Source organism: Nylanderia fulva, unplaced genomic scaffold, assembly GCF_048542155.1.
Source record: "Nylanderia fulva isolate GAGA-0341 unplaced genomic scaffold, ASM4854215v1 Scaffold1, whole genome shotgun sequence".
NCBI lineage: Eukaryota > Metazoa > Arthropoda > Insecta > Hymenoptera > Formicidae > Nylanderia > Nylanderia fulva.
In genome coordinates this window covers 8,734,008-8,761,883 of record NW_028189192.1, presented here as the reverse complement: position 1 = coordinate 8,761,883, position 27,876 = coordinate 8,734,008, and the positions used below count along the sequence as shown (strand labels likewise).

At 28.1% G+C, this 27,876-nt stretch overlaps 2 protein-coding genes and 2 long non-coding RNA genes across 5 annotated transcripts in view; 2 read left to right on the top strand and 2 right to left on the bottom strand.

The window, feature by feature from the left end:
* LOC114939940 (uncharacterized) overlaps positions 1-5,780 on the bottom strand; it is a 45,714-nt gene extending 39,934 nt beyond the window's left edge. The window contains exon 1 of the long non-coding RNA XR_003821364.2: positions 4,904-5,780. This is a non-coding gene — a long non-coding RNA (uncharacterized LOC114939940). The remainder of the gene's footprint in view (positions 1-4,903) is intronic.
* A 598-nt stretch (positions 5,781-6,378) lies between these two features.
* On the bottom strand, positions 6,379-8,703 carry zuc (Mitochondrial cardiolipin hydrolase zuc). Its single transcript, XM_029314428.2, has 4 exons — positions 8,615-8,703; positions 7,959-8,251; positions 7,678-7,865; positions 6,379-7,549 (listed from the first exon to the last, which is right to left on the bottom strand). The coding sequence occupies exons 2-4, from the start codon at positions 8,210-8,212 to the stop codon at positions 7,320-7,322; spliced, it is 672 nt and encodes a 223-aa protein (XP_029170261.1). The 5' UTR covers positions 8,213-8,251; positions 8,615-8,703; the 3' UTR covers positions 6,379-7,319.
* Positions 8,704-8,963: 260 nt separating this feature from the next.
* On the top strand, positions 8,964-13,870 carry Stam (signal transducing adaptor molecule). Of its 2 annotated transcripts, none has more exons than XM_029314426.2 (10): positions 8,964-9,316; positions 9,901-10,061; positions 10,143-10,388; positions 10,678-10,753; positions 10,910-11,119; positions 11,200-11,319; positions 11,434-11,622; positions 11,702-11,928; positions 12,025-12,254; positions 12,470-13,870. In XM_029314426.2, the coding sequence occupies exons 1-10, from the start codon at positions 9,274-9,276 to the stop codon at positions 12,585-12,587; spliced, it is 1,620 nt and encodes a 539-aa protein (XP_029170259.1). In that variant the 5' UTR covers positions 8,964-9,273; the 3' UTR covers positions 12,588-13,870. The 2 variants fall into 2 exon arrangements, with proteins under 2 accessions (XP_029170259.1, XP_029170260.1); XM_029314427.2 differs by having other exon boundaries at positions 8,966-9,316; positions 12,473-13,870.
* Positions 13,871-14,042: 172 nt separating this feature from the next.
* LOC114939969 (uncharacterized) lies at positions 14,043-17,390 on the top strand. The gene is made up of 7 exons (XR_003821370.2): positions 14,043-14,363; positions 15,172-15,250; positions 15,596-15,678; positions 15,893-15,972; positions 16,153-16,183; positions 16,800-17,052; positions 17,336-17,390. It is a non-coding gene; the product is annotated as an uncharacterized LOC114939969 (long non-coding RNA).
* The last annotated feature ends 10,486 nt before the right edge of the window (positions 17,391-27,876 follow it).

The window sequence follows — 27,876 nt, the reverse complement described above, 5'->3', positions numbered from 1 at the left end:
GCAATATTTCTGTTAATAAATTAAATACTAATATATTCAATAGTATATACATATACATACATATATATATATATAATATTTTATATTATTGTTGAATCTTTACTTCTTAGTTCTTTTTAAGAGTTTTTAATAATTAAAGACTTTTTTATTATATGATTAAAGAGAACTAATTTGTACATTTATATCTGAACGTATGTGCATATATAGATCAATACACACATACATACAGAGATTAATTATAGCTTATATCACAGATATAAATAGATAATCAAAAGTATAACATTCGAATAATAATTGTCAAGACATTAGCTCTTGATATTAATAAATCACAGATAGAAATTTCCAAAAAACAAAGCAAATTTAATTTATACACGTAAGTCAAAGCATACGAAGTAATTGTAAAATTTCCTATTTGCACATTACAAGAATGAGAAAAGAGATATAGGTATATATATGTTAGGTATATCGCGCTATAAATATATGGAGTTAAAGGAGCTAAATTTATCGTTATGGGAAAAACTGAGATATATTATATATAAAAAAATATAAAATGCAAGTTATAGTGTCAGACGCTTCGTGCAGACGCGCTGTCTCGACCCAAGTCGCGTAATGCGGTTACTTGACGAAAAATAAAGTCGGGCAAGCCGCCACCGGAGGATGAGTATCGTCATCGATCCTCCGGTCCAACGCCCCGGTATCTATTTTCATACCGTCTAACCTATTTATATATCATCATACGAATAACGTTCCACTTGTATCGGTGCACACCGGCGCATCGACTGAAGCGACATTTTAACACCTTAATCCTATACTAGATCCAAATTTGCTTGTCAAGAGAATTATTTAAATTTTCAGGAATTATTGCAAAAGAAAAGATTCAGGAATCTTTTTCTTAAGAATTTTTATATAATTTATTTTAAGATATTCTATTATATTATTTATTGTCCAAAAATAGATGAGATGAAAAATACAGATTAAAAACATTAATAAAAATTCAGATTTATTTTTATTTGGTACCACATCAATTTATGGCCTGTGCATAAATTAATTTTTCTTGAAACCGATGCACTCTTTCTAGAGTTCGTTGAAATTTAAATACAATGTAAGTAATAAAAATTTATTCTACAAAGAATTAGAAATAAATTCCCATCCAAATCTTCGAAATTGCTTTATATTCCTTCGATTCTTTTCTGTGTTTTATCATTTTTTTATTTATTTATTCTTATTTCAATATTTGAAAGTAAAGACTTTACTTTTAATGTTGTTAATTAATTATTAAATAGCGATAATGTATCAGAAGTAAAACATAAAAAGGATTGAGAATTTTCACAAGCAACTTTTTATTATGAATTTATTCAGGGTTGTATAATTGTATAAGCTGAAAAAGGATAAATTTTTTTTAATTCACTTTAATCTTTTTAATTCGTTTTTATAGGATTTCATCACCTAACTAATTTCGATACATTTATCTTTCAGGGGATCAGGACAATTACTGATTGTGTAGGCGTGCGGATTTACGACAAAGTCACTCAGAGCATTTCGACGGTGGGGTTCTGCGTACACTTTACGATGTTGCATGATTGCCCTCTGACGTCAAAGAAAACGCTCCCCGATGCTTTCACGTATATGTACCAGAAAGAGAGGAGAGGAGTTCGCGAGAAAGAGAGAGACAGGACTAAAGGTCGTTCAACCCCGTCATTGGGTTCAAACGCCTTTCCTGGAGCGGATGCAACCTATAAAAACGTGGCGATGATAAGGACGAGAATGCGCGCGATTGTGTGTATGTGTATGCGCGCTGGGACACTTCTCTCGTTTATTAGATGTCGCAAATAAACCTCCGTGTCTCTCGAATGCAGAGGAGAAAGGGTAGAACTGGTTTTCTTAATTCACGCCGTAATTAGCCGGCTCTAATAAAAACGCGCGGCGCGTCGACCTTTATCGCGACTCTTAATCTCGAAACGATTTTAAATCTGAAATCGCCGGAGTAATCCGAACGAATGCTCGTTCCGCGAGTTATTCTCGGAATTGACGACACAGACACACGTATATGCGATTTCCGATAATTAAGAATATAATCGGCACTATTTCCATGTTTGTCGATAACTTTAACGTAAAAGTTGCATTTGTGTGTGAAGAAAGTAGATCGATAACATTTCGAATTAGATGTGCTTCTGTCTAGGATATCTCTCATTTATATTGCATTAATCTATTCATTCATTCTAATAATAGTAATTATTTATGTTATAATATATAGCATTGATTATAAAATTATATGCAATTTAAAAAATTATATGTAGGTTAAACACATACAGTATGATTTTAAATTTAGGATATTTTAGAACTATAAATAAAAAATTATTCAATATTATAGTCATTACAAATTGTACGGTCAAATTGATTATTAAAAAAAATCAAGGCATATCATTTTCAGCGGATAATAAAAAAGCGAAAATTAAAATACTTTACACAAAATAGCTTCAAGAGAAAAATTTTAACATATTCTTTCAATTTTAAAATAAATTCTAATTTTAGATGTATTTGCAATCATATATAAAATATTTAAAAAATTAAAAACACGTAGAGAAGAAAAAGAGAGAGATGCAAAATAAATGGTGTGACATTTTATATTTTAATACAGAAAAATTTCTAAATTAATTAAAATGTCTGTAATTTTTTAAGAAAGAATATTCAGTGATAATTGAATATTTATGTATAGTACAAAAAAAAGAAATAAATATTTTTTACAATATTTGCAACTGTTCCAAATAATGTTTCATTATTTTATCATAATTTAATCACGAAAGAATTATGCAATATAATATAATAGAACGAGCGTAAGAGTCTACAGTATTATCTTCTTTCTTAATTCGTAATTATAAATTATGTAATTGTACATTATAGATAGATTTCAGGAAGAAGAAAATTATCATAAATTATATTATATGTAATAAGAAGTAACAAAACAAAATAATCGTATCTTATCCTTATATATAGGTTGCTTTTATTTTTCTTTTTTTCCAATATGTGTGTTTTCCTTAAAAAATAAAAGATACTTCTCTCTTTCTCTCTTTCTGTTCGTTCTAGAATAATAAATATAGTCGACGGGGGCGCGGATCTATTTCTGACCGAGGGTTAATATTTGATGACGACACGGTTGCTGCCAGTGTATCTAAAAATACGCAATCAATACGGCCAACTACATGTTAGAATTAAGCTTGCGCACGTGTTCGCGCGTGTGTATTTGTATATGTGTATACTTTAAGACTATCAACCCTTGTATCAAAGGATTAATTTCGTATAAACACGCATATGTAAAGCTTCAAATTTGACTCAGAAATGTACATAATATTAAACTCGCGTGTCATGTAACACATTAATAATATTACCTAACAATGGAAGATTGTACAAGATAATCGAGGACAAAAAGTCAATTTTCTGTATTTAACTGCAATGGCTTCGAAAGTAATTTTTGATGCTAATTACTTATTTATTATAATGTAATTAGCATATGTCAGATGAAAGATTTTTATATAAGAAGCAAAATTTGCGTTAATAATTTATAAAGATAATTTTTCATCTCCTTTTGACAAAATTTCTTTATCAATTTTATGATAGAAATATTTTAAATGAATCAAATTACATAATGCATATTCTATTATAAAAAATTTTTGATATGCGGTGTACATATATGTATATATACAAATATATGCGATATAATCAAATGCATGAAATCGTCGTGCATAATGTACTATAAACATCGCTGTAAATGTTGCTTACACAAAAATCATAGCTTTTCAAAAGCAACGAGTCGCGGTTTTTACGACACCTGGCAGGCGCTTCAATCGCGATACATTCGCGTTTACATACCTTTGAAATCTTTCTGGTTCGACTCAACTGCTAAAATTGTATGGGTAAGAAAGGAAGGGAATAAAAACAAGACGAATAAATTGCAAAGGCAATTTCGAGACATTTTATACGCGAATAAATTCCGCGAACAAAGCGCAAACACTAATATTAGATTCTATAAGGCTTCTGTAACGAGGCATCAACAACGAATGTGCAAGCATAATGATCGCGTCGCGGTTACGCTAATTTGATTTTCCAACTTAAGAAAATTTCCGGAAGTACATTGCAATCCGCCGGCATATAACAGTTGTTTGTTTCCAAGATTTCTGCGACTCTGTTTTGTAATCACGTTATATGAAATCGGTCTAAAACCATTCTTCATCTATACTATGAAATATATACCAGGCGTCGTAAAATGTTTCGCAATAAAAATAAAAGAAAAACTTATAATTCTAAAATATTTCAATATTTTTACACACAAAATAGCCACTTTAAATCTTCAATTATTTCGCATATTAATGTCTTAAAATGCGTATATAAAGTACACAGTAGGAAAATTTGTGTTTTCTGTTAAAAACGGTACCCGTTAAAATTTTTGTGTTAAATATTTAACACATTCATGTGTTAATTTAACATATTGCTGTTAATTGAACTTAAATATTAAATTATTAAAACAACTGAAAAAAGATGTACAAGTAACACAATGTGCATCTATTTTTAATTTTACACAACAAATATGTTCTGTTTTATTAGTGACAAATTTATCTGTTAAAATTTACAAATAAATGTTGATTTTTTATTTTATAATACAAGTAGGGATAATAAAATTATATTTTTATATAAAAACTATGTTAATTTTACACAAAATAAATTTTATTTTAAATTACTTGAAGTTTTGCATTTATTTTGTGTTAAAATGTTAACACAATATTTGTGTCTCCATTTAACATATATAAAAATTTCTGTGGACTGTTTGGGACATTCCTTATGAAAATTTATTACTATAGTAAGTCCAAGTATATTGCCTCTGAAAAGAATTAAAAAATGAATTTTCTACCTTGACGCCACATATTGGAAAGCTGCTGTTGATTCCGCTAAAGTCTCCATCATCTTCGAAGAAGACCTTAAAGATGCAAATACAGCGTGTACCGGCGTGATCGGACATTTCTAATTGAATAGGAATTTCCGTACCGAACCTATTTCGCGCGCGAGATTGATCTTACTGTAATCACATCACAACGACACAATACACCACAATTTATACATCGACACACGCGGTCGCACTTATATCTTCAATGTCTCATAGTTATACATTGATTTATACCTTTTATCGTATCAAAAATTACGAAAAGTAACGGAGCTTTACGCGCACTTTTATTGCGATAGATCGACCATTGATTAATCGATTGATAGAGAGAGGGCGCCACTGGATGGACGTCGCAACTTTAAAGGCATATTTACACAGATGAATTTGCATTACCGTAAACATATACATAGATATGCATTATAAAGAAATTGACCAAATGTTAAATATTTAAAGATGTCATTATTGATATCGCGTTTTTCAAATAATACGTGATTTATTATTTTTTGCATATGCATCATGTGACTACACAATAAATTTATTTAAAAATATAATTCACAAATATAATGCATACATGTACCGTAATCATCACATCACAACGACATAATACATCATCATTTATACATCAACACACGCGGTCGCACTTATATTTTCAATGTCTCATAGTTATACATTGATTTATACCTTTTATCGTATCAAAAATTACGAAAAATAACGGAGCTTTACGCGCACTTTTATTGCGATAGATTTACCATTGATTAATCGATTGATAGAGAGAGGACGCCACTGAATGGATATCGCAATCTTAAAGGCATATTTACACAGATAAATTTGCATTACCGTAAACATATACATAGATATGCATTATAAAGAAATTGACCAAATGTTAAATATTTAAAGATGTCATTATTGATATCGCGTTTTTCAAATAATACGTGATTTATTATTTTTTGCATATGCATTATGCGACTACACAAATTTATTTAAAAATATAATTCATAATTATAATGCATACATGCACATATCTCTACTATTAGATGATTCATGATTTTTTAAACAATTTAGATATCACATTTCGCAAAAATAAATTATCCCAATATATACATATATCCTTACTTTTATTTTATCAATATTATCTTTTTCATTATTATAAAAAAACGAATGTTTTTCTTTAAATAAATTTATTTACTTTCAAGAATAATCTCCTGATTATTCTCATTATCATTAACAAGAGATACATACTTTAATTCCATCTTTTTTTATTTTATTAGTCAGCACACATATATTAATTTATGCAAGATAAAAGATAATTAATAAAAAAGGTAAAAATTAAAATTTACATTGATCTGCTGACAGAAATATATTTAGTTCATTCTTTATCTATTTAATACTAACTAATTGTAAGAGTATTAGGAATTACTTTTTCTTATAAAAATTATTACAAAATGTTACTCTTGTCTTTATTTATTATGAGAATAGTGTAACAATGTATATCAATATAAAAACAAAAAATATTTTATGATCATCGCAGTCACAACGCATTCGTATTCAGATATCTGCAAGAATTTCCGGGCTATTGTTTAGTTAAATGCGGCCATGAACTCTGAAAAGACCATGACTATTCCCGGTTAAACAAAATCAATATGCATTACAGAGCATAGCCCCGTTGTGAGAAAACAAAGCTATCTCTAATACCAAGATGTAATATCGTGATGACGTCAAAATCGCCATGGTAACTCCCTTAGTACACCCACACCATGTGGTTGCATCAAATTTAATTTAACAAAATATAAAAATTATTCGGACTAAAAAATGCTCTTACTAGTGTTTTATGATTGTGTTAATCATTTCGTAAGAATTCTTATACATATACACGTAGAAAAAGAGAAAATAAAATTACAATTTGCTACAAATATATATATATATATATTTATATGTATATAAATATACCATAATCTCTATATGTTATAAATAGATATAAATATAAATAAATATATATATATATATATATATATATATAAACATACTAAATATGTATCTACATATATGTATATATTATGTATATTTTAATATTATTATATACATTATATATAAATATATTTATATCTGTACAGTTATTTATATGCAGCTAAAAAATTATCTTTGTCCCTTTAAATTTAAATGAAACACATTCATTATTGAATAAACAATAATTAAGCAAGTTTCTTTACACTTAAAAAAATTGCATTTGTAATAAAATAATAAACTTAAGTAAGAATAAACTTTTCAAATTGTGAATTGTATATTACAGTCAAATATAATATGTATGTTTGTTGTGTGTAAGAAACTATCTAATAAAAACTTTTTCTTTTACTTAATTCTACTAATTTAAATATACGAAAAAAATAAATTATTTTTCAGAATCATCTTCCTTAGTACTAAACATTGTCCATATCTTTTCAAATTCGTTTATAAATGGTTTAACTAGTCTTGTCTCATTTGTCACCATCAAATTTTCAAAATTTCCAAAAAATGCTGCCATAGTCCAATTTACACTGCCAGTTATTAAAATATTATTATCAACAATAATAAATTTATGATGCATCAAGACATTTAGTTGTTTATACTTCGGTATAATGCCTGCAAATATAAAATAATATTAACTATAAAATTATCACATCAAATCTATATTTGATGACAATTTTAAATTATACTATTCTAGCTATATACTTCTTATTAAATATATAATTTTGATATTTGTTACAAACCTGTTTTGTGTAACAACATGATTGGTTTTCCACTATTATGTGGTAGAGTTGATTCATCCAATACCATCCTTACAATAACACCTCTTTTGTGAGCATTTATAATTGCAGTTGTTAAGTATAAAGAAGTAAAAAAATACATACATATGTCCAAAGTATCAGTTGCAGAATCCAAATAATCTATAAGTTTCCTATGAATATGTTAAATATATTTAGCTAGACTGCATTAAGGTATATATAAATAAATAATTTTGTCTTATTTTATATTGTACTGAAAAAGTTACCTAAAGTATCCTACTGCACAATCTGTCTTTTCACATATTTCTTGGCATGTAAGATGTGATCGGCATAGAGTAGAGTCTTTTGAAAAAAACATGACTTCAAAGATTTCTGCTTTGTCTTTTGTATTTTTATATTGTTTTACACAACCATTGAAAACCTTAACAGCTTTCTTTGAAGAGTGTCTATATGCCTTATATAGTCTCCAAATTACCTCTGTCATTAAAATACCAGACGTTACTATAATAATAGTTTTCATTTTCAGAATTTCTATTATGTAAAATAACTTCCAGTTTTGCTGCAACACATAATACATATTTACACATTTAAAATTTAACTTCTCTTAGCTTTCTAATTTAGTAAATAACATCAGACATTAATATCTTAATTTAGCAAATACTAGAAATTCTTAATAATTCTAACATAAAAAATAATTCCTTTATTATTATTTAATATTAATATCATTAATATACTATTTTATATTATTAAATATATTTCTTTTTTATTTAAAATTTGCAAATAAAATGAAACATTGTTAACAATCTTTGATTCTAAAATCGTCATAGCATTTGTTAATGATTATTTATATCACAAGTCATAAGATATCTTGTATATCTATTTCAAACAGCTTTTTTATATTTATATCAAAGATAATAATTACAGATAAGATTTGACGAAGACGTATAATCGAAATAAAAATCCTGAAATAAATATACACGCATGCATACACATAACACTATACACATGCGTACTATAATAAAATCTTCATAGAAAGGAAGTTAAATTGGAAAAGACCTCACTGTGCGCCCTCTGTACAAACATGTCAAAAGGAAACGACAACGAATCTGATTGGTTGCTCCATATTGGTTCCATTCCAACATCTCGAATCGCCTTGTACGTCATTCGAGATATATCGATTCACAAGTTTTTGTTTCCTCATCAAGACTGCATAATTTCCATTAAATTAATTACGTATACACACGCATAACACGTACACTTTCAAATAGAAAGCCACGCCTTTCTAAACATGACAGATGTGACAGTTTCATCGCACATATCATCGTAAAATAATCTCAAGTAAAGGAAAACTCGAATCGTCGTCGCTCGACGCTCGAGTTTCGATAAGATATATCGAGACTTTTGGCAGGTCCGAGAGCGAAGATGTCTGCCGGTGCGACAGAACAGAAAATTGTTAGTCGATCAGTCGGCCGTGTTTGTGAGTAAATAAGCAGCTGAATGCGCAGCGCGATTCTGTGACGGTGCGCTGACGTGCGAAGAGCGTAGAATAATCTCGTCCAGATATTGAAGAGAGCCGCAGGAATGGGTCTCTTCCCGACTTCCTCGCCTTTCGACGCTGACGTGGGTGAGTAATACTGTGACGGCTCGCGCTTTTCGTCCTTCGTAATGAATCATGACGAGTGTCGGCGAGTCATTCTCGTTGCTCTCGTTGCTTAATTATCACGAATCCGAAATTATCGGGGTCTGTTCTCCCCGGCCTTAGTACGATGAGCAAGCTCTCGCGTATTAAGCGGTTGTTGACATTTGACCTCCAGTTATGTCGCTGGATTTTTAACGCTGGCTGGCCGTTCTTTTAGTACTTTGTATTCGAGTCTCTTTTGTTTGTTCTTTACGCGAACGATTTTATGCACGAAATAAAATAATAATGATTTTGTCGATGCTTAATGACAGTTCGTTACTTGACGTTTTGATTAGAAGTAATATAGTATGATTATAGGGAGTATTCGTTCTTTTGTCGCATTATCTACCTATCTACCATGTTTGTTTTAATCATTCTGTTATGATATCTGTTTCAATTATTGCAATCTTTGTTACAATTGCTACCATTATGTAGTTTTATTAAGAAACATTCGCTACTATTTTAATTATGTATGTCATTAAATATTTGTGATATATTATTTTTTATTATTATTGTTCATATGACATCAGAAAAAGCAACTAATGAGAACAATGTAACGGAGGAATGGGGAAAGATAATGGATATCTGTGACAAAGTAGGCACCTCCAGTCAGAATGCTAAGGACTGTTTACGTTCCATTGTTAAGAGATTGTACTGTCAAGATCCACATGTTGTTATGCAAGCTATAACAGTTAGTAGATTGTTCTTTTAAAAAAAGAAACTTAATTTCTTAATATTCTATCAAGTTTTGAATTATTTATTTTTTATTTAGTTGTTAGATGCTTGCGCCAGTAATTGTGGAAAGATTTTCCATTTGGAAATTGCATCCAGAGAGTTTGAAAATGATTTGAGAAAACTCATTAATCATCCACAACCAAAAATAGTGGAGAAAATCAAAGTGCTTTTGAAGAAATGGGTAGAAGGTGACTTTAAAACGGATCCACAATTGAATCTGATACCAAGTTTGTACAATAAACTCAAAAGTGAAGGCCATGACTTTTCTTCAGTGTCAGATACAGTGAGTTTCTATTTTATTGCATTATTGAGTTTGTTTCATTAGCTATAGAGATGTAAATTATTTGCATTTAGTGCAAAGTCAAGTATTGAATTGCAAGACAGAACATTATTTAAATGTCAGATAAGACTATCAATTGTTGATACTGCCTGTTTCTCTTTTGAACTCTTGTATCATATCTTATAGTTTATAACTCATTTTAGATGTATTTTAAATAAATTTTGATTAAAAAACATTATTTTTGATTATATTATTTTTTTTTAATTTTCTATTTATAAAATATCTTTTTCAGCCGAAACGTTCTAGTGCTCTGAGCAGAGATCCTAACGTAGTAACGAATTCACAAGAAGAAGCCGATATTGCGAGAGGTAATATATAATTTAATTTTAAATTTTTGTACACTAATAACGTTTCAAACTTATTTCTGTTGTGTGTATACATACACATACATATATATATATATATATATATATATATATATATATATATATACTTATTATACAGTTGATATTTTTTTTAAATAGCCATACAACTTTCGTTACAAGAAAATAAAGCACATACTCAAAGCACCTCATTGCATAGCTCACCAGCCTCTAAAAAGAGTGCTAGTTTATATCCAAGTATGAATTCTGTACTTGCATCTACAAGTACCTCGGAAGGTAGAAAAGTACGTGCTTTATATGATTTTGAGGCTGCGGAGGATAACGAACTGACATTTTTAGCAGGAGAAATAAGTATGTAATAATAATTATAATGCAAGACAATATACATAGATATATGAAATTTCTTTCTAACTGTGAATTCAACTTTCTAGTTAATATTTTGGATGATTCTGATCCAAATTGGTGGAAAGGTAGCAATCAAAGAGGCGAAGGGCTCTTTCCCTCCAATTTTGTTACTGCTGATTTATCTGTTGAACCAGAAGAATTTACTAGTAAGATATACTAGATAAATAATTAATTTTCTCCAATATATTTTTTAAAATTAAATTATTTAAAATTATTTATTGCTTATAATTGAAATAATATATGAATGTATTTATGTACAGAATTAGAACATAGTAATAAGAAGTTAGTGCAATTTGCGGAAGAAGTAGAAGTAAAAATGGTGAAGCGTGAGCCAGAGGTGGTAGAAGTTGAAATAGATGAAAAGAAAATGGATAGATTAATACATCTGTTTCACGAAGCTGATCCACAATGTGATACGTCCGATCCTCAGGAAATGCTTGATTTAGAAGGTAACTATAAATTTTAACAAAAACATCAAATTAAAATTACAACCATTTGTTATTATATTCTTATCGTTGTATTTTGTAGAACAAGTTACTGCAATGGGGCCTCTGATCGATGCAGCTTTGGAGAAGGTAGACAGGCGGCATGCGCAGCTTACTCAATTAAGTTCTGATTTGGTTGATGCTCTTAATTTGTATCATACTTTGATGAGAGAGCCCGCACCTCCAACGCCGTCTGGTTACACTTTGCCCAAAATGCAACCACATATAAGTCCTTATCCATTCCACAATCCGGGACCACCACCACCACATGTGAGTTTATAGACGAAATCAAATAACGTTGCCTATAATAGTATTTGACATTTATGTATATCTTATAACATATATAATATATATATCTTTTAACAGATGTTTAACGGCATGCCTTCTCCATTCTCCACTGGAGCCGGCTCGGGCCCTGTAGGTCCATATAATGCGAGCTTGCCGAACAACGAGTACATGGGTCCTACTAGTATCCCGAGCATGACTTTGCCGCAACATTTTCACATGCAATCGGGACCTCATCAACATCCGCCTGGACATCCACAGGGGTCATCTCTACCACCGCCTGATCAAAGTAGCCTTCCTTATCAACAAGGGTACTTAATTTATTTTCCTTTTATCATGATATTGATTTCACAAAATTTACTGTAATAAAAATGTAGCCATAATGTGAGGAATATTATCACTTCACATTTATTACATAGATATTTGCGATACTTAAATTAGATTTTATTAGTAATATTAAATGTTATAAAAAAATACTTTTTCTCTTAATTTTTTTTAATATAAAAAAATTAAAATTTAATATTAGCAGATATCCACCTCAGAGCGGTCCAATACCTGGGCCATATGGTCCACCTGGGCCTTCAGGACCGTCTGTAAATCAACAATCGCAATATGCTCCTCCGAATGGACAACACATGATGTAAAGCAAAACTGTGCGTTACGCATTCATCTTGTACTCTAACTCAAGTTCTGTACAATATATATATTACTATATTATAATTATTTAAATAAACATACCCAAAGTAGCCAAAGATAATGGGTTTTTAATAAAAATTTTATGTTTAAATCTACATATAAGCACTATTGACACTATTGTTTAGCTGCATATATGCAACTAGAAAAAGCAAAACGTGACTTACATTGTGACTACATCACATTTATATTAATTTTGTGATTATTAGATATTTATTGTTTAGACTGTTCAATTTTAGTTTATACATTCCTTCGGCTCGTTTGGTTTTCGTTATTTTATATATGAGAATTATTACATATTTTAATGTGTATTATATACATATTTTAAATATATTTCTATTATAATTATATATATACTTATATATGTGTATATATATATATATATATATATATATATATATATATATAAAGAAAATTAATTCATATTTTTTTGCATATTTAAGTTAAACTTTGTCGTACATGTGTCATAAATTGTTTATAAATTTATTTTTAATTAATAAGTTTGCAAAGTCATAAACTATATGATGGGTTTTAAAATATAAAAAGTTGGAATGTTTTGTAGTTTTCTACTCTGCTATTAAATCTTGATGAAGTAATTGCCAAACGAGGATTGCAGTGTAATTACTAAAAAAAAAGAAAGAAAATGAAATTAAAGAGATGTTACAATCACAAAAAATGTTAAAACGCTTATAATTGTTGAACAATGGTTGAAATGATTTTCGAAACAACTTTTGCAAGAAAACGTCTCAATGTGGTCTAGTCTATCTATTGTATACAATAAGACTAATTCCTATTCATCGTTAAAAAGGACAGCGAGACTGCGAGAAATTTTTTATGGATTGTTAATACATAATAAATACGTATAATGTATATATATTTATGACGAAATGTCTCTGCTTTTGTCTAGAATACAGGACATATTGTTATAAATTAGTCAAAATTTTTAATTTCTAATATAAATATGAGAGCGATGTAAAAGAGGAGAGAAGAAGAACATAAAAAAGAGATACACAATGGTAATGCGTGCAAAATTTAAATGAAAGTGTAATTTAAGGCATAATATTTATAGGGCATAAATATTTATAATATCGTATATTGTATACTATATCTAAGCGAATAAAAATGGCAACGAGATAGAGATTAAAAGCGACAAAAATAATAAATAAATGTTATGAACAGGCGCAATTTATGCTATGTATATTAAGTTACCATTAAACTGACTTTATTTATATAATCTATTATCACTTTTTTATATTTCTCCTCTTTTTCTCATATATGAATTTGTTAAATTATGTAAATAGCAAACATAAAATACATTTTTTTAAATGTATTTTATGTTTGAAATATATTTTATTGTTTGTCTTTAATTCGTTTTTTCCTATATTACAATTATATTAACAAAATCTTCAGAAAAGAAATGCTCTAAAAGCAATATGAGAAAATATTTATTATTTATATACTAAGTCACTAAAGTTATAAATATTAACTATTACCTCAATAGCGATTTTATATAGAAATTAAAAAAAAATAATATTAAATGTACGATTAAAAAATTAAGTAGGTGTATTAAGGGACAATTTTATTTAAAATTTCGCGCGTGATGTAGCGAGATATCTCGATCCGAAAGTATCGATGGAAAAGCGTTGCTTACTTCATAATGGAGAATCGCGAGCGTGCGGCAAGATAGATTTTGGCTGAATTGCGACGCATTTAAGTGAAAATAAGAGGTAAATCATAATTATAATTATTATATTTCATTAATTTGCGACTGCGTAGCTATAAATTACGGCGTCGAGCGACGTATGGCATAGCGTTGTTTACGCACAATCTCATTATTAATTGCCATTCGAATGTATGTTGCGGGTTAACAATAACGCGGCGTCGTATATTAATTTTCGAGACGTGCGATCATAATTACATATACGCGCGATATCATAATTACATTATAAGTTGATTAGTGAATATCAATCCGTGCAATTATTTAGTTCGATTATAAATGATTAAACGTATATATCACAGCGACGACTATATTTTTGTCGAACAAAATATTTTGCGTGCGCTTTATTATGCATCTACTTGATGAGTTATTGGTTACGAAGCGATATGAATTTATATAAATCATTATTTGTCTCGCAATATATATATTTACAATAATTATCATTTGTCATATATTAAAATCTCATCATATTTTAATTATTTTCGACCGCGTATAGCGTATAAATAATACGATATTTGATTATTGAGGATTTGTTAATCTGTTAATTTTTGCTGTTGGTGTGTATGCAAGATTAGTGCGTAGGAAGATCGAAAGAGGGCGCGAGCATCGCGTGTTTCGCGCGCTTTTCCGGTTCCCGCATTTTTTCCCCTCTATTGCTCTATTATCAAGTGCACATCATCAACCATGAAAGTCGGAAACGCTGTGTTAAAAGTATCGGCCGCTTATTAATTGTATTTGAGGGTGATTAGTCCGGGCGCACGCAATTAATTATTTTTACGAGTGCGCGCTTAATTGTAATAATGAATTGTTTTTGTTAGGGAGTACGAAGAATATAAGTAGCAACAGCGAAATAAGAGAGAAGGAAAAAGTCCGGGGCGGCATCAAGTAACGGCAGAGGTAACATATATATGAAGTTAATAACTTATTATTAATTTATTATTGCTTATAACAAATTCAATAAAAGAAAAATTTTAATACGCGCATTTATTTAAATGATTTAAACAAGAGAGATATTGAACAAAATATTTTTACATAAAAATCTTATAAAGATTTTAATTAAAAAAGAACAATTTTTCTAAAATTTATTTAATTATAATAAAACTTAATTATACATATATCTGTTTTATTATTGTACACATTGAATTTTATATTCAAGCGTACAAAATAATAATTTTCTGAACTATTAAATTATTTATTATTTGAGCACTGCTATACAATTTAGGTTTAATTTATATATTACAGATATCGAACGTAGTAGATCGACAAATTGAGAGGAAAGGAGGTCTGAAAATAAGGCATCAAGTGTCACAAAAAACTATAATAAAGTGAGTATATTTATTATTTATTTGTTAATTATATTAAGTCAAAATTTATTAGTTGTATATTAAATCAAACTATAAAATTATTTAATTATTTTCTTACTACACATAGAAAATAAAATCGAATAAAATCTAATAATACATATAATAATATAATAATAATTGTTTAAAACATTAATTATCTTGATCGCTATTACAATTTTTATTCTATTTGTTACAGATCAACAATTGACGACACCGACAAATGGTGAGAGGAGGAGGCCTAGGAAAGGCATCTGGCGCCGGTCAAGGAACTCTAAAGTGAGTATTATTATTTATTTATTAGTATTATTATTAGTATTAAATTAAAATTTATAAAATTATTTAATTATTTTCTTATGATTGTACGCATAAAAAATAAAATTTAATAAAATAATAATTGTTTGAAAAATTAATCTTGAACACTACTACTATAATTTTTATTCTATTTATATGTTACAGGTCAACATATATAGCTTGCAGTCAACGATTGGTGAATAACAAATTATTATTTTTATGAGATAATGGTTTTGTAGTAATTAGAGTGTAGATCTAGGTAGTGTAAATTGTAGACTGTAGTGTAGATTGTAAATGTTATATAGTTCCGTTATCTCAAGTAGAGCATAATTAAACACATATATCTGATATGACATATAATGACCAACACAAAATTGTGCTATTGAACCATTATTTTATATAATTTGCGTGCATATCCTTGCGTTGTACGATGCTAAACAACGTACACATGACATAGAAATATTGAACGTGAGGAAAGATTATTAGCGTATATCTAATATTAAAATAGCATTCCTAATAATTCCTATATACTTTGCATTTAATATAAAACTTATAATATAATTGAATTTTATATATTCAATATATAAAGAATACTAGCATTCCCCCCTTTTTAAGAAAGTATGTAAAAAAGGAAGATACTTTATATCTAAGACTAAAATATCATTTCTATATACTTTGCATTTAATATAAAGCTCATAATATAATTAAATTTTATATATTCAATACAAAGAATATTATATAGCATTCTCCTCTTTTTAAGAAAGTATGTAAAAAGGAAGATATTTTATGTAAGATATTAATTAATTGAACAGGCACAAGACATTCAAAATGCAAAATGTCATGCGTTTAAATGCCGGGAGTGTCGTATAATGTAAAATCGCGCGCTTAAGGGATTACAGTTTAAAAGTATCGCGTGTTTTGGTGCGGGAGTCTAAAATCTAAAATGTCGAGCGTTTTAGTGCGGGAGTATCGTTTGAAGTATCGCGTGTGTAAATTAAAGACAATTGACATTTGACAATCCTGAGAGGAGGAATGGGCCTCGGGCGCCAGCGGAGCAACCTTGCGGTAAATATTTATTTGTATAATACTTTTGTTATAAATTACATGTATGTTAATTTTATTTTTATATTTGAAAGGCTTAAACAATAAAGAATTAGAAAAAAATACTCTTTTATGAAAGTTCATATAAAAGTTTATATTAAAAAAAATAGTCTTAAAAATTGTTAAATTTAATCAATTATATATTGTTGATTATTGTAGACATAAAATTCAATAGGTACAATAATAATTTTTAACAATATTAATTATTTTACTCTGCTATAATTTGAATTCTATTTGTATGTTACAGATCAACGTAGCTACGATGCAGTGACTCAACTCCGCTGTTGTGCATCGGTTGGTGAGTGAATTATTATTTTATTACGAGGTAACGGTTTTGTAGAAATTAGATATGTAGATGTAGATTGTAGAATGTAAACTGTAGATCCGTTACCTCAAATAAATTATTCAATATTAGATATTTTATTATATTTATTCACCGAATATTCACCGGAAACATCAATAACACGGCTGTGAAAAATGATGAGAAATATTATCATAAAGTTTACCAATTCATCTGACCAGAAATTGCATTTTTATTAGTTGTATATATTTATTTTTTTATTAATTTGCGTGCATATTCTTGCGTTGTACGATGCGAAACAACGTACACATGAAGAACGTACACATATAGAAATATTGGACGCGAATATTCTTACAATTAGCTTGTGAAGAAAGATTATTGGCGTATATCTAAGACTAAAATATCATTCCTATATACTTTGCCTTTAATATAAAGCTTATAATATAATTAAATTTTATATATTCAATACAAAGAATATTAGCATTCCCCCCTTTTTAAGAAAGTATGTAAAAAAGAAAGATACTTTATGTAAGATATTATTTAATTCAGTATATAATGTAGTATATAGTATAGAATAATGTAGAAGATAATAAAAAATATTGAAAAACCATGACATATAATATAAGATATAAGACTCGACTTTAAGATTAGGACAAAATTAACTTTTGCTGCTAGTGATTAAAGCATAAAAAATTAAAGAACATTGTTTAAAAATATATACAAATACATTAATAAAAATAGTTCTCCGTTTGATAGTACGAAATATTGAAGAAAGACGTGACATAATATTATTTAATTGTATGTAATACATTATATACTGAATTAAATAATCTTACGTTATCGTCACGTCTTTTTTAAATATTTTTTACTATCGAACAGATGAGGACCATTTTTATTAATGTATTTGTATATTTTTAAACAAGCTTTTTCATTTGTTATGTTTTAATCATTAGCAGCAATAATTAATTTTTTCCTAATCTTATACAGTCGAGTCTTATACCTTACGTCACGTCATGTTTTTTCAATATTTTTTCATTATCTCTCGGAGAGTCATTTCATTAATACATTTCTATATTTTTAAACACGTGCTTACATTTTTTGAAAATTTTAATCAGTGTCCACCTCTGTCATGTTCCCAACTCTGTCGTCCGTCTAACTTTGTTGTGTGTACTTATTACTCTTTCTCATGTGTGAATTTAGTTGTGCTGTCTGTACACATGACTATATTTTTGTACATATACATTGAACATATGATTTTATTGCATATATGCACCGATTAAAACTTTAATGAAAAAAAGATCGTATTTATAATGGGGAAAATCACTATAGAAGCCAAAAAATTAAGATCTTTTGTGAATTTACATAATTTTCTCTCAACATTTACAAATAAACCTTAATTTTTTCGGTTTCTACAATGATGTTTCTTCCTTTAAATATATAAAACAATATTAATACAAAATATTTTTCCATTTTATAATATAAAATACTTAAGAAGCTCGTGACATAACGTAGCGTAACGCGCAAAATGCGCGTCTGTGTTCTAGTTGTAATAAAAAATAGGACTCTAGGATTATCTTCAGTTGTTAACTTTTTATGTTTACTTTTTTTAGAATCTTTATAATTATAAAATTGCTTTAATTTTACTAAAAATTATTTTATATCTTCTGTAATTTTTTACATACAACATTGGTTGTATTTATAGACAGATTTTTCGCAATACGCTATTTACCATTCTTAACTAAACAACTTAATGACCAGGGTGTCAAGCGATTAAAAAAATCTGGAAAACCGGGCATTGTCAGGGAATTTTATAAATCTGGAATTGTCAGGGAAAAGTCAGAAAATTTTAGTATTTATCTGGATTTTTTCACATTATTCTACATTTGTCTAAATAATTTGAAATTTTTTATTACATAACTATAAACATTTCCTTGGCTCCCAGCACGCTAATTTTCTATGTTGTTAAAACTCGATTCATCTACAGCGTGTTTGTTAATTTATATTTTATTTCAATGTTGTGTTATTTTATTTCAATGTGTTTAATAGAGATAAAACTAAAAAATTTGATATAATATAAATAAAAAAGGTGATTATTTAAATAGTTTATAGTGTGGCATGTTTGTTTCGATTATCGTACATAATGCAGATTGTATGATTGATTTAAATTTTTGTTTTTTTAACTTTCAAACCTTTTCATTGTTGACAAAAGTATCTCAAGGATTTCATGATTTAACATTTAATTGATTTATCATATAAATATATGCAAATTATATATTTGAAAAAAATAATAAAAAATTAGGGAAAAAATTAATATCTGGTCTTGGAAAATCTGAAAGTCAGGGAATTTTTTTCATTGAGTCTGCTGGACACCCTGAAGACGCATATCCTTGTTTCAAGTATAGACTATTGTTAATGATGAATGGATTTTCCTTATTGATTTCTAATTTCTTTCCTGTGTATGTAAAAAAGGTGCTTATTAATTTTTAACCGCGTCTTGTTACTTCTTGACCTTCTCTAATATTTTTACAGCAGTAACAATTGCTTCTTACAATAATTACTTGAGAATTATTTAAAATTTTATAGTAAGTATGTAAGCATACGGAAATAATACAGTTCTCCGTAATGGAAGATTTACGATCGATAGAACAATGAATTAATGATTAAAAAATCTTGCGAATAAGTCCCGTTATTAATCATTTGTTTTCCTTATGCAACATGTGACATACATCCGTGTGCATAAATTTTAATTAATTTTTATTTTTGTACTTAATCATTTTTCTTTAACTTGAATTTATATTAAATGAGTTTTAAATATTTCACAAAAAAACGAGTTAAATGTATAAAAAGATAAAAAAGCGCACAAAGTCTATGCGTCTGTGTAAAAAATAGTTGTCTTCTTCTATCCTCTAATCGTTTTCGAGATAAACACAATGAAATTTTTATCGGACTCACCCTGTATAATAATTATGCCATATATATATATAATTTTTAATTGTTGAATACATGATTGTTTCATGTATTCAAACTGATCTACGACCTGACATTGACGAGTGATTTTTGAATAATTACATATAAGAATTTTCTAGTGATTTTATGAATATCCATGCTTTATGTCTGGATAAAATGAGCATCACTTAACGCATCTGGTAAGTGAATAATAGCACATACTTAACATACTTAACATCTAATGAATTATTCGTTGAAACATAAGAAAATTTGTATGCAATCGCCTACAGTGTAATATAAATGTTTAATTAACATAATATTACTAATAATTATCCATGCAATTATAAGTTAATTAAAAAGTATATTTTTTAATTAATACTATAATTATAATTATTATATAATTTATTTGTTTATAATTAAATTTACATATTATTTGCATATGCTCTATATCCAATTGGATTATTTACTAATAATATATTTTTAACATAATTTTATTTTAATATTATTATTGACAATTATATTTATTGGATGTTTGCTGTTTTTTTTCGCTCGTGATTACTATTTTTGTTGCATGCATCACTTTTTTATCGATTATTTATAATTGTTATATTACATTGTACCAATGATTAATATCGATCACAGCTTCCTTACAATTGTTTTGCTGATAAGATCGTTAGAATAATAACTCGATTCCCTTGGCAATGGCATTTCTTGAATCGACAATGGACCAAACAACCTTGGCATTAACATTCTAGATACTTCGGTTTCGTTTCCATATATCGTAGACAAGATTTTATGATTTTAATGATGATTATCACACAAGCAGTTATAAAATAAACAGTCATGCAATAAAGAAAAAAAATTCTAGCTTTTACTCTTGGCGCTGTTTCTCTTTTATCAGCGTCTGTGATCATTCAGTATGAATATTTTTCTTCAAAGCTCTTACTTGCAGAAGAAAATGTATATAATCTGTAATGTAATATATATCTTACATATACGTAATATATATGTTACATATAAATCAGTTAATCATTATTAATTAAATAATGAAACAGAAGAAAATTTAATATCTGATATTTTCATAAAAATTACGATGATTAATAAATAAATTTTTAGTTTCAAGTTTACAAAAATATTTTATGATATTAGAAAAGTTGAAAAAATTCAATAAATAATTAATTTCTCTTGACAGTTTTTTTATATGATTAAAAAAAATTAATTTCAAGTTTTCGATCTCCAATTTTACTGCGTGATAGAATTTTAGTGTTCTAGTATCTTTGCTTTGCAAAATGTTCTAATTACATTGTTATCCTCGAATTAAAATTTTTCTATCAAGAAAAGCGCGACATGTTTACTACTTTTACTGTTCTCATATGTAGCTCAAGGCTAATGCGATTATTTTTCTAGGTCTAGGATATACATATATATAAACTCATCTTAATTCGAATTCCTCCGAATGTGTCTCGATAATCGAAATGATGAGCATAGATCGAATTTGCAATCTTTTCATGAACGTCAAAATGATTTTACTATTACTATAGTATTTCTAATAAGAAATAAGATACGTAAAATACAGCATATTAAATATAATAGAATAAAAACAGTCGGTATAATTAATCAATTAATAGATGTTTGATCATTTGCACAATATTCTTAGCTTCTTAAATATTAAAATGTCTATTTACGGAATATTTACAGTGCATAAATTACAATCCATGCATGTATGCAAGGATTAACCTTTTAAGCAGTCAATTTAAATGTGCTATGAAAATTTATATCTGCTGTCGGCGGGAGAGCAACTACTTAATACCTGTTAAAAAAAGCTTTGATTATCTTATTTAAATATAACTAATAAATTAAAGAGACTAATAAAATGCGATACATATAGGCGTTGCAACAAAATTATTAATAATAATTTTTATTGACAAATTGTTGAACAGAATTAAATCTCATTCTCTACAAAATTATTTTAAAATAACTTTCGCATTTTAACAAAACTGTACGCGAATAAAATTCTCTTATATATAGCAAATTGCCGACGATGATTTATATCGTTAAATTATAAAGTAAGGTTAAAATAAAATTACAATAGCTAAATGCGTAAAATGTGATTTTGGAATCACTGCCCTTCTCAAGCAAGTGCTTAGAATTTCACATTTACAGGATAACCGATGGAATGTACATATTCACGTAAATATAGATATATACGGCCTGATAGAGAATGCGGGAATTAATAGCGTAAGAGATTGGAGAAACTACGATTAGTTAATGATGACGAAATTAATTTTTTTAATTGATAAATAGTATGTCGTGATAATATACATACTTTAACCGTTGATTTATTAAAACGTGAAGCAAGATATTTTGGAAAATGTGTCAAAGAATAAAAGATTGCCTCTTGGACCAAAATAGAATGCAATACATAGGTTTACTTGAATGCATGACAACATCAGAATTAATTTTAAAACATTTTGATGGTGTCGCGTGACACTTGCACACTTATCATTGTGTTATTGCATATCTTTTGTATAATTTACCATCATTGATTAAAAACGTTAACGAAATTATTGTTTCAATATTAGCGGTAAACTTTATCAATTGGTCGGATCATTATACGCAGGGATGAATTATGATATTATCTTCTTGTGATTTTGTGATAGCTTCTCTACATAATCTTCTCTAAAATTGATTTATTATAGAAGTTAAGATTGCATTTAATCAGTATATATATATATGTACGTATATGAATGTGTATATGGGCATATAAATATGTATACGTATAATTGTATATGTATATGTACATAGGTATAATATACACGTGACATATGTATATGTATATGAATATGTATACACATATATACGTATATGTATATATATGAGCATATAATTATGGATATACATACAATTAGATACAAATTATTTCATCTTATATAATATCTTATTATTACATCTTAATTACATACGATGTGTATTTTCGAAAGATTGCTAAACTTGCGAGATGATCTATGACGATAATATAATTTATGCAAATATGTGATAAAAATTATGTCATAAAAATGAAAATTTTAATATTTATATTATTTTTTTATAATACATAATATAAAAAAAAATAAGAAAATCTAATGTTTCATCTTTTTGCTATTATAATGTTTATATTGAAAAACGCAAATTTTGTCAATTATTTACAATATTGTGAATCTCTCTAAATTTGAATTTTATATATTCCATATTTTATGAAATCGATTTTGATATGTTTCTAAAGATCTGAATGTATGAAGAAAACTTTCTTCTCTGTCAAAGTGGTTCATTTCTCACATACACAAAATACTATCCACCTTTACAGCCTTGGCGAATCTTGCGCCAGTTTAGATTACTTCACGAGAGATCATCAAGTAACAGTCCAGATGTGGTTTTCATAATAATTGTTTCTGCTGTCCTCATTGCCTATGAGAAACATTTTCAATCTCAATATAGAAAAACACACGAGAATAATAATGCAAAATTACTATATATGAGAGAATATTGCCACTGAATAATATTTGTGCAACTTACTATTGGAACAATTTTTCAAGGCTGATTGACAGAAAGAACGATGGAAAAACAGAGTATCTAAATAATAATACTAATCTGCAGATAATCAAGATAAAAAATTTTATTTACTTGAAGCATTAACTAATTCATCTCTTCTTTTTATAAAAGTTTTACAAAATACATAAAATTATAATATAATTTTCGCTAATTATACATAAATTACAAATATATTTTAATTATGCAAAAGTATGTAAAGATATTTTATTTATAGATGTGAATATGTAAAATACACAATAAAACTCTTCTGCATTAATTAATTTTTATTTTCGTGAAAACTACGTTTAAATTTCAATCTAAACAAGATAATAAAAATGTACCTGTTATGTAGAAACTCTAAGTAATGTATAAATGCAATAATATTTTTTTCTTAATAATGAGCGATATGTGTGCATGTATGTATGTGTTTGTGTGTGACAGCAATAAAATATATAAAATTCTATCAATTTAGAGCAGATTCTCTAACACAGAAGTGTGTTATTTATCGATAAATTAATTGCTACATTATAATATCGATTATCACGTAGAATATATGGCTTATATTTGCCGTTTCGTATATTTTTGCGACGATTACATGTTATGTTAATGAAAAATAATAGATTTGGCAATTCACGAGAAATTTTGTAAGAAGGAAACGGTGAATCCTAGCACAAGCTTTCGTAATAATGCACCGGCAAAACTATGTTATATCGAGATACATGATAATTCACACCATTGTCTCGGGACAATGTTTATTATCTAGATTTACGACTTTAGAAACTAAGCACATAATATTAACTGTCCAAATAATGATGCCATTAATTTTATAAAAACATCTCTTAAAAGAACAATTACACTTTTATTAGTGAACAAGTGATGAGATATTAAAACACGGAAACTGTATTCTTTCTTTCTCTTTCTCTCACTCACGCGCACACACACACACACACACACACGAAGCAGTTATATAAGATTTTACAATGGCTTGTATAAAAAAATCAATATTAATAATATAATCAATCAACAAGGATAAGAGTGTGACACAATGTTTGCAAAAACCCCGGGTATCAAAATTTTTGATGAAGCCAAAAAAATGGCAGAAGAGAAGGAACGATATAAAACTTATGCAGCACATTACATTATTCTAATGACGTCATTTATTTTCTTCGATATTCGCATATTTGACTTTGATCGAATCTGAAAGCGATATGTATGCGTAGATATTTCGTATGGAAATATATTCACATATGTATCACCCTGCGCTATTAATCTGGCAGCTTAACGACAAACTCTTTACGCTATACATCTGTGTGAATTAACCATAGATTTATGTAAATCAATTTTTCGAAAATGTGCAACAAACAACTATTTTATATCAACCAATCTTCTCTTGAATAATTAAATTCGAAATGTTTTATTATAAATTCTAGACTTCGATGTTTACCTAGATTTTGATTGATTCATGTTTCACTTTTATTTCTTTTTACTTTTTAATTCATCTTTTCAAGTTTAAAAAATTGCCGTCTAAGTATGGCTTTCATCGTAAAGTGACTACATCACTATCGGATTTTTCAAAATTAATTTGCAACATCTTTTGAACTCTATAATGCTCGTAACTACTTTTTTGCATTTTTATTTAATGTAATAAATAATTTATAAGTAAAATGATAAATAAAAAATATAAAATATAGATATTAAATATTAAATATTTTTTATCTCTTCAAACGTGTCAACTTTGTCTTATCAATTCTGAATTGTCAATCTGCACTTATCAGCTTATAATTTTACGTAGTTAAGGTTGCAAACGTTGACATTTAAATCTAAGTAATTTAAATTCAACTATCGAATATTTATATCGAATGGAATTTTTTATTATAAAATGCGGAATAAATTTTATATTATCTTACCCGGACGTTGCTATTTTTAGTTTGATGGAGGAGTCAAAGTCAAACGAACGTATGACCGATAAAATTTCTATTAAAAGCGCGATAAATCTCAAACGGAACTTGGTTTTTGCAAGCGTTTTTCGTCTTACACGTTGCGTTTCGCACAATCTTTCGCAACGATTGCGCGTTGCATTGTTCGGCCGGTCGCAATGTGTTGTGCAAAGTTGTCGCATACTATTTCAAACCGGGAAAAGCGCCGTCAGGATATCAGCGACGGCATCGCTTGACATTTTTATTGCATCAACGAGGTGCAATTCATGTAAATGGCACGTACCGTATCGTACGCGTATTAATTATTACGATTGACTACGCACATATAAGAAGCGTCGACCTCCACGTGTGTCAGACGGGAATAAAGCGTATTAAATTTATCGCACTCGCAAACTTGGCCATTAGAGTTAATGCCGTTTATGCGCGCATGTCTGCATATTAAAAGGTATAAATTTCGTGGAACAAGGCCATATACGGAGAATCGCCGTCGAAAGGTTCGTGCAAACGGGTGTACTTAATCTAAATGAAGTACAGGCGACATTTAACGATACGAAGGATGAAAACAAATGTTTTCTCAAATCGCGAAACATTATTTTTTTTAAGTTTAATAAATATTTCGTTTAAAATAAATATCTGAGAGAGATGCGTCAAATTGCATTTGTCATTTTGAGTAACGCAAAGATAAATAAATATTTTTTCTTAGACGAAGATATATCTGATTAAATGGGACCCTCGAGATACATCGCAAGAAACAACGATAAATTTAATTGAAATAAGTATGAAAGTATCTGATATTTATTCTATGACAATTTGGCCTTTTTGAGATAGTATTAATTTGAAAACTAACTCATTTTATTGTTAAATTCATTTTTTTCTCGTTCAATTATGTAATTATTGCATTTATAATAAATGTTGCACACAACTTTTTTATAATAAAAGGATATTTTGTCTTTCGTGGACAGTATCATTTTTTACTTTTCAAACTTCACTTTCTTATTCAAGAACAATGTTCTCTCTTATTTGCAATTTTTAAAAATCGATATTAGCATTAATTTGTAAATATCGTGGTGTCAAAAGCGAATCTTGAATTGAACTTCGAGGTTATGGAAGGCATCAAGGTCGTCATTATTTCAATCATTAATATAGACATGGTTTTTATAATGTATTATTTTGATTGCATCTTACATAATTCTCTAACATTCAAGGAAGCAAATTTTGTATTCGTGTCTTTTATTTCTGTTTCTTTCGGTGTTCTCCAAGGATGATTCTCATTAATATTCTTAATCCATTTGAAATGTCAATGAACCATGGCGATATATAGCGGTTTAACATCATGATTACGCAATAGTGCAATTTAAATAGTCGCAAGAAGATAAAATTTATTATTTATATACTATATGTAATTGTGTGTGTTATATTTAGTTTGACATCATGTTTATTATTTTATTTAATAAGATATGATCAATTCGCAATTTTTATAAGAAGAGAAGCAATATTATTTTTCATTCTAATCTTATTATCTATTGTTTTATAAAATGATTTTTTTACATTTGAGCGGAAGAGTTGCACTTAGTGACGTGATTTTACGGTCGAGGAAAATCTTAAGCATTCCGTTAGACATGCATTTAGCCGACCGACGTTGCGGCTATTACAAACGCACGTAACAGGTGTTCGAGAAGTTACCGGAGCTGATAAAAGTATTACATCAGCGAAAAGACGATGCGATCGCATATGCAGAATACTCCTATAAATGAAAATTTATCATAGCGAATCATAACCGAAACAATTTTTAACTGCAAATAAATTATAAGCCAATTCCAACTCGTTTACAATTTTCTGTAGTCTATTTTAGCAGATAATAATGTCATAAAAGTGCATAATAAAATAGTTGTTTGATGAAATTACAAATATGCGGAAAACCATTACAGAAGAAGAGAAAGAGAAGATGCAAATGTTCGGCCAATATCCTTGAATATTTCTTTGGATTTACATATAATGCAATATTTAAGTAGATTAATATCATTATTATTTCCTTGC

Bases quoted from the DNA above. Each gene is read 5' to 3' on its own strand.
- zuc (XM_029314428.2), bottom strand. From the start codon at position 8,212: ATGAAAACTATTATTATAGTAACGTCTGGTATTTTAATGACAGAGGTA. The intron at 7,866-7,958 runs GTAACTTTTTCA...ACATATTCATAG, and splicing joins TGTGCAGTAGGATACTTTAG to GAAACTTATAGATTATTTGG. The intron at 7,550-7,677 runs GTTTGTAACAAA...TTATATTTGCAG, and splicing joins CATGTTGTTACACAAAACAG to GCATTATACCGAAGTATAAA.
- Stam (XM_029314426.2), top strand. From the start codon at position 9,274: ATGGGTCTCTTCCCGACTTCCTCGCCTTTCGACGCTGACGTGG. The intron at 10,389-10,677 runs GTGAGTTTCTAT...TATCTTTTTCAG, and splicing joins TTTCTTCAGTGTCAGATACA to CCGAAACGTTCTAGTGCTCT. The intron at 11,320-11,433 runs GTAAGATATACT...ATTTATGTACAG, and splicing joins TGAACCAGAAGAATTTACTA to AATTAGAACATAGTAATAAG.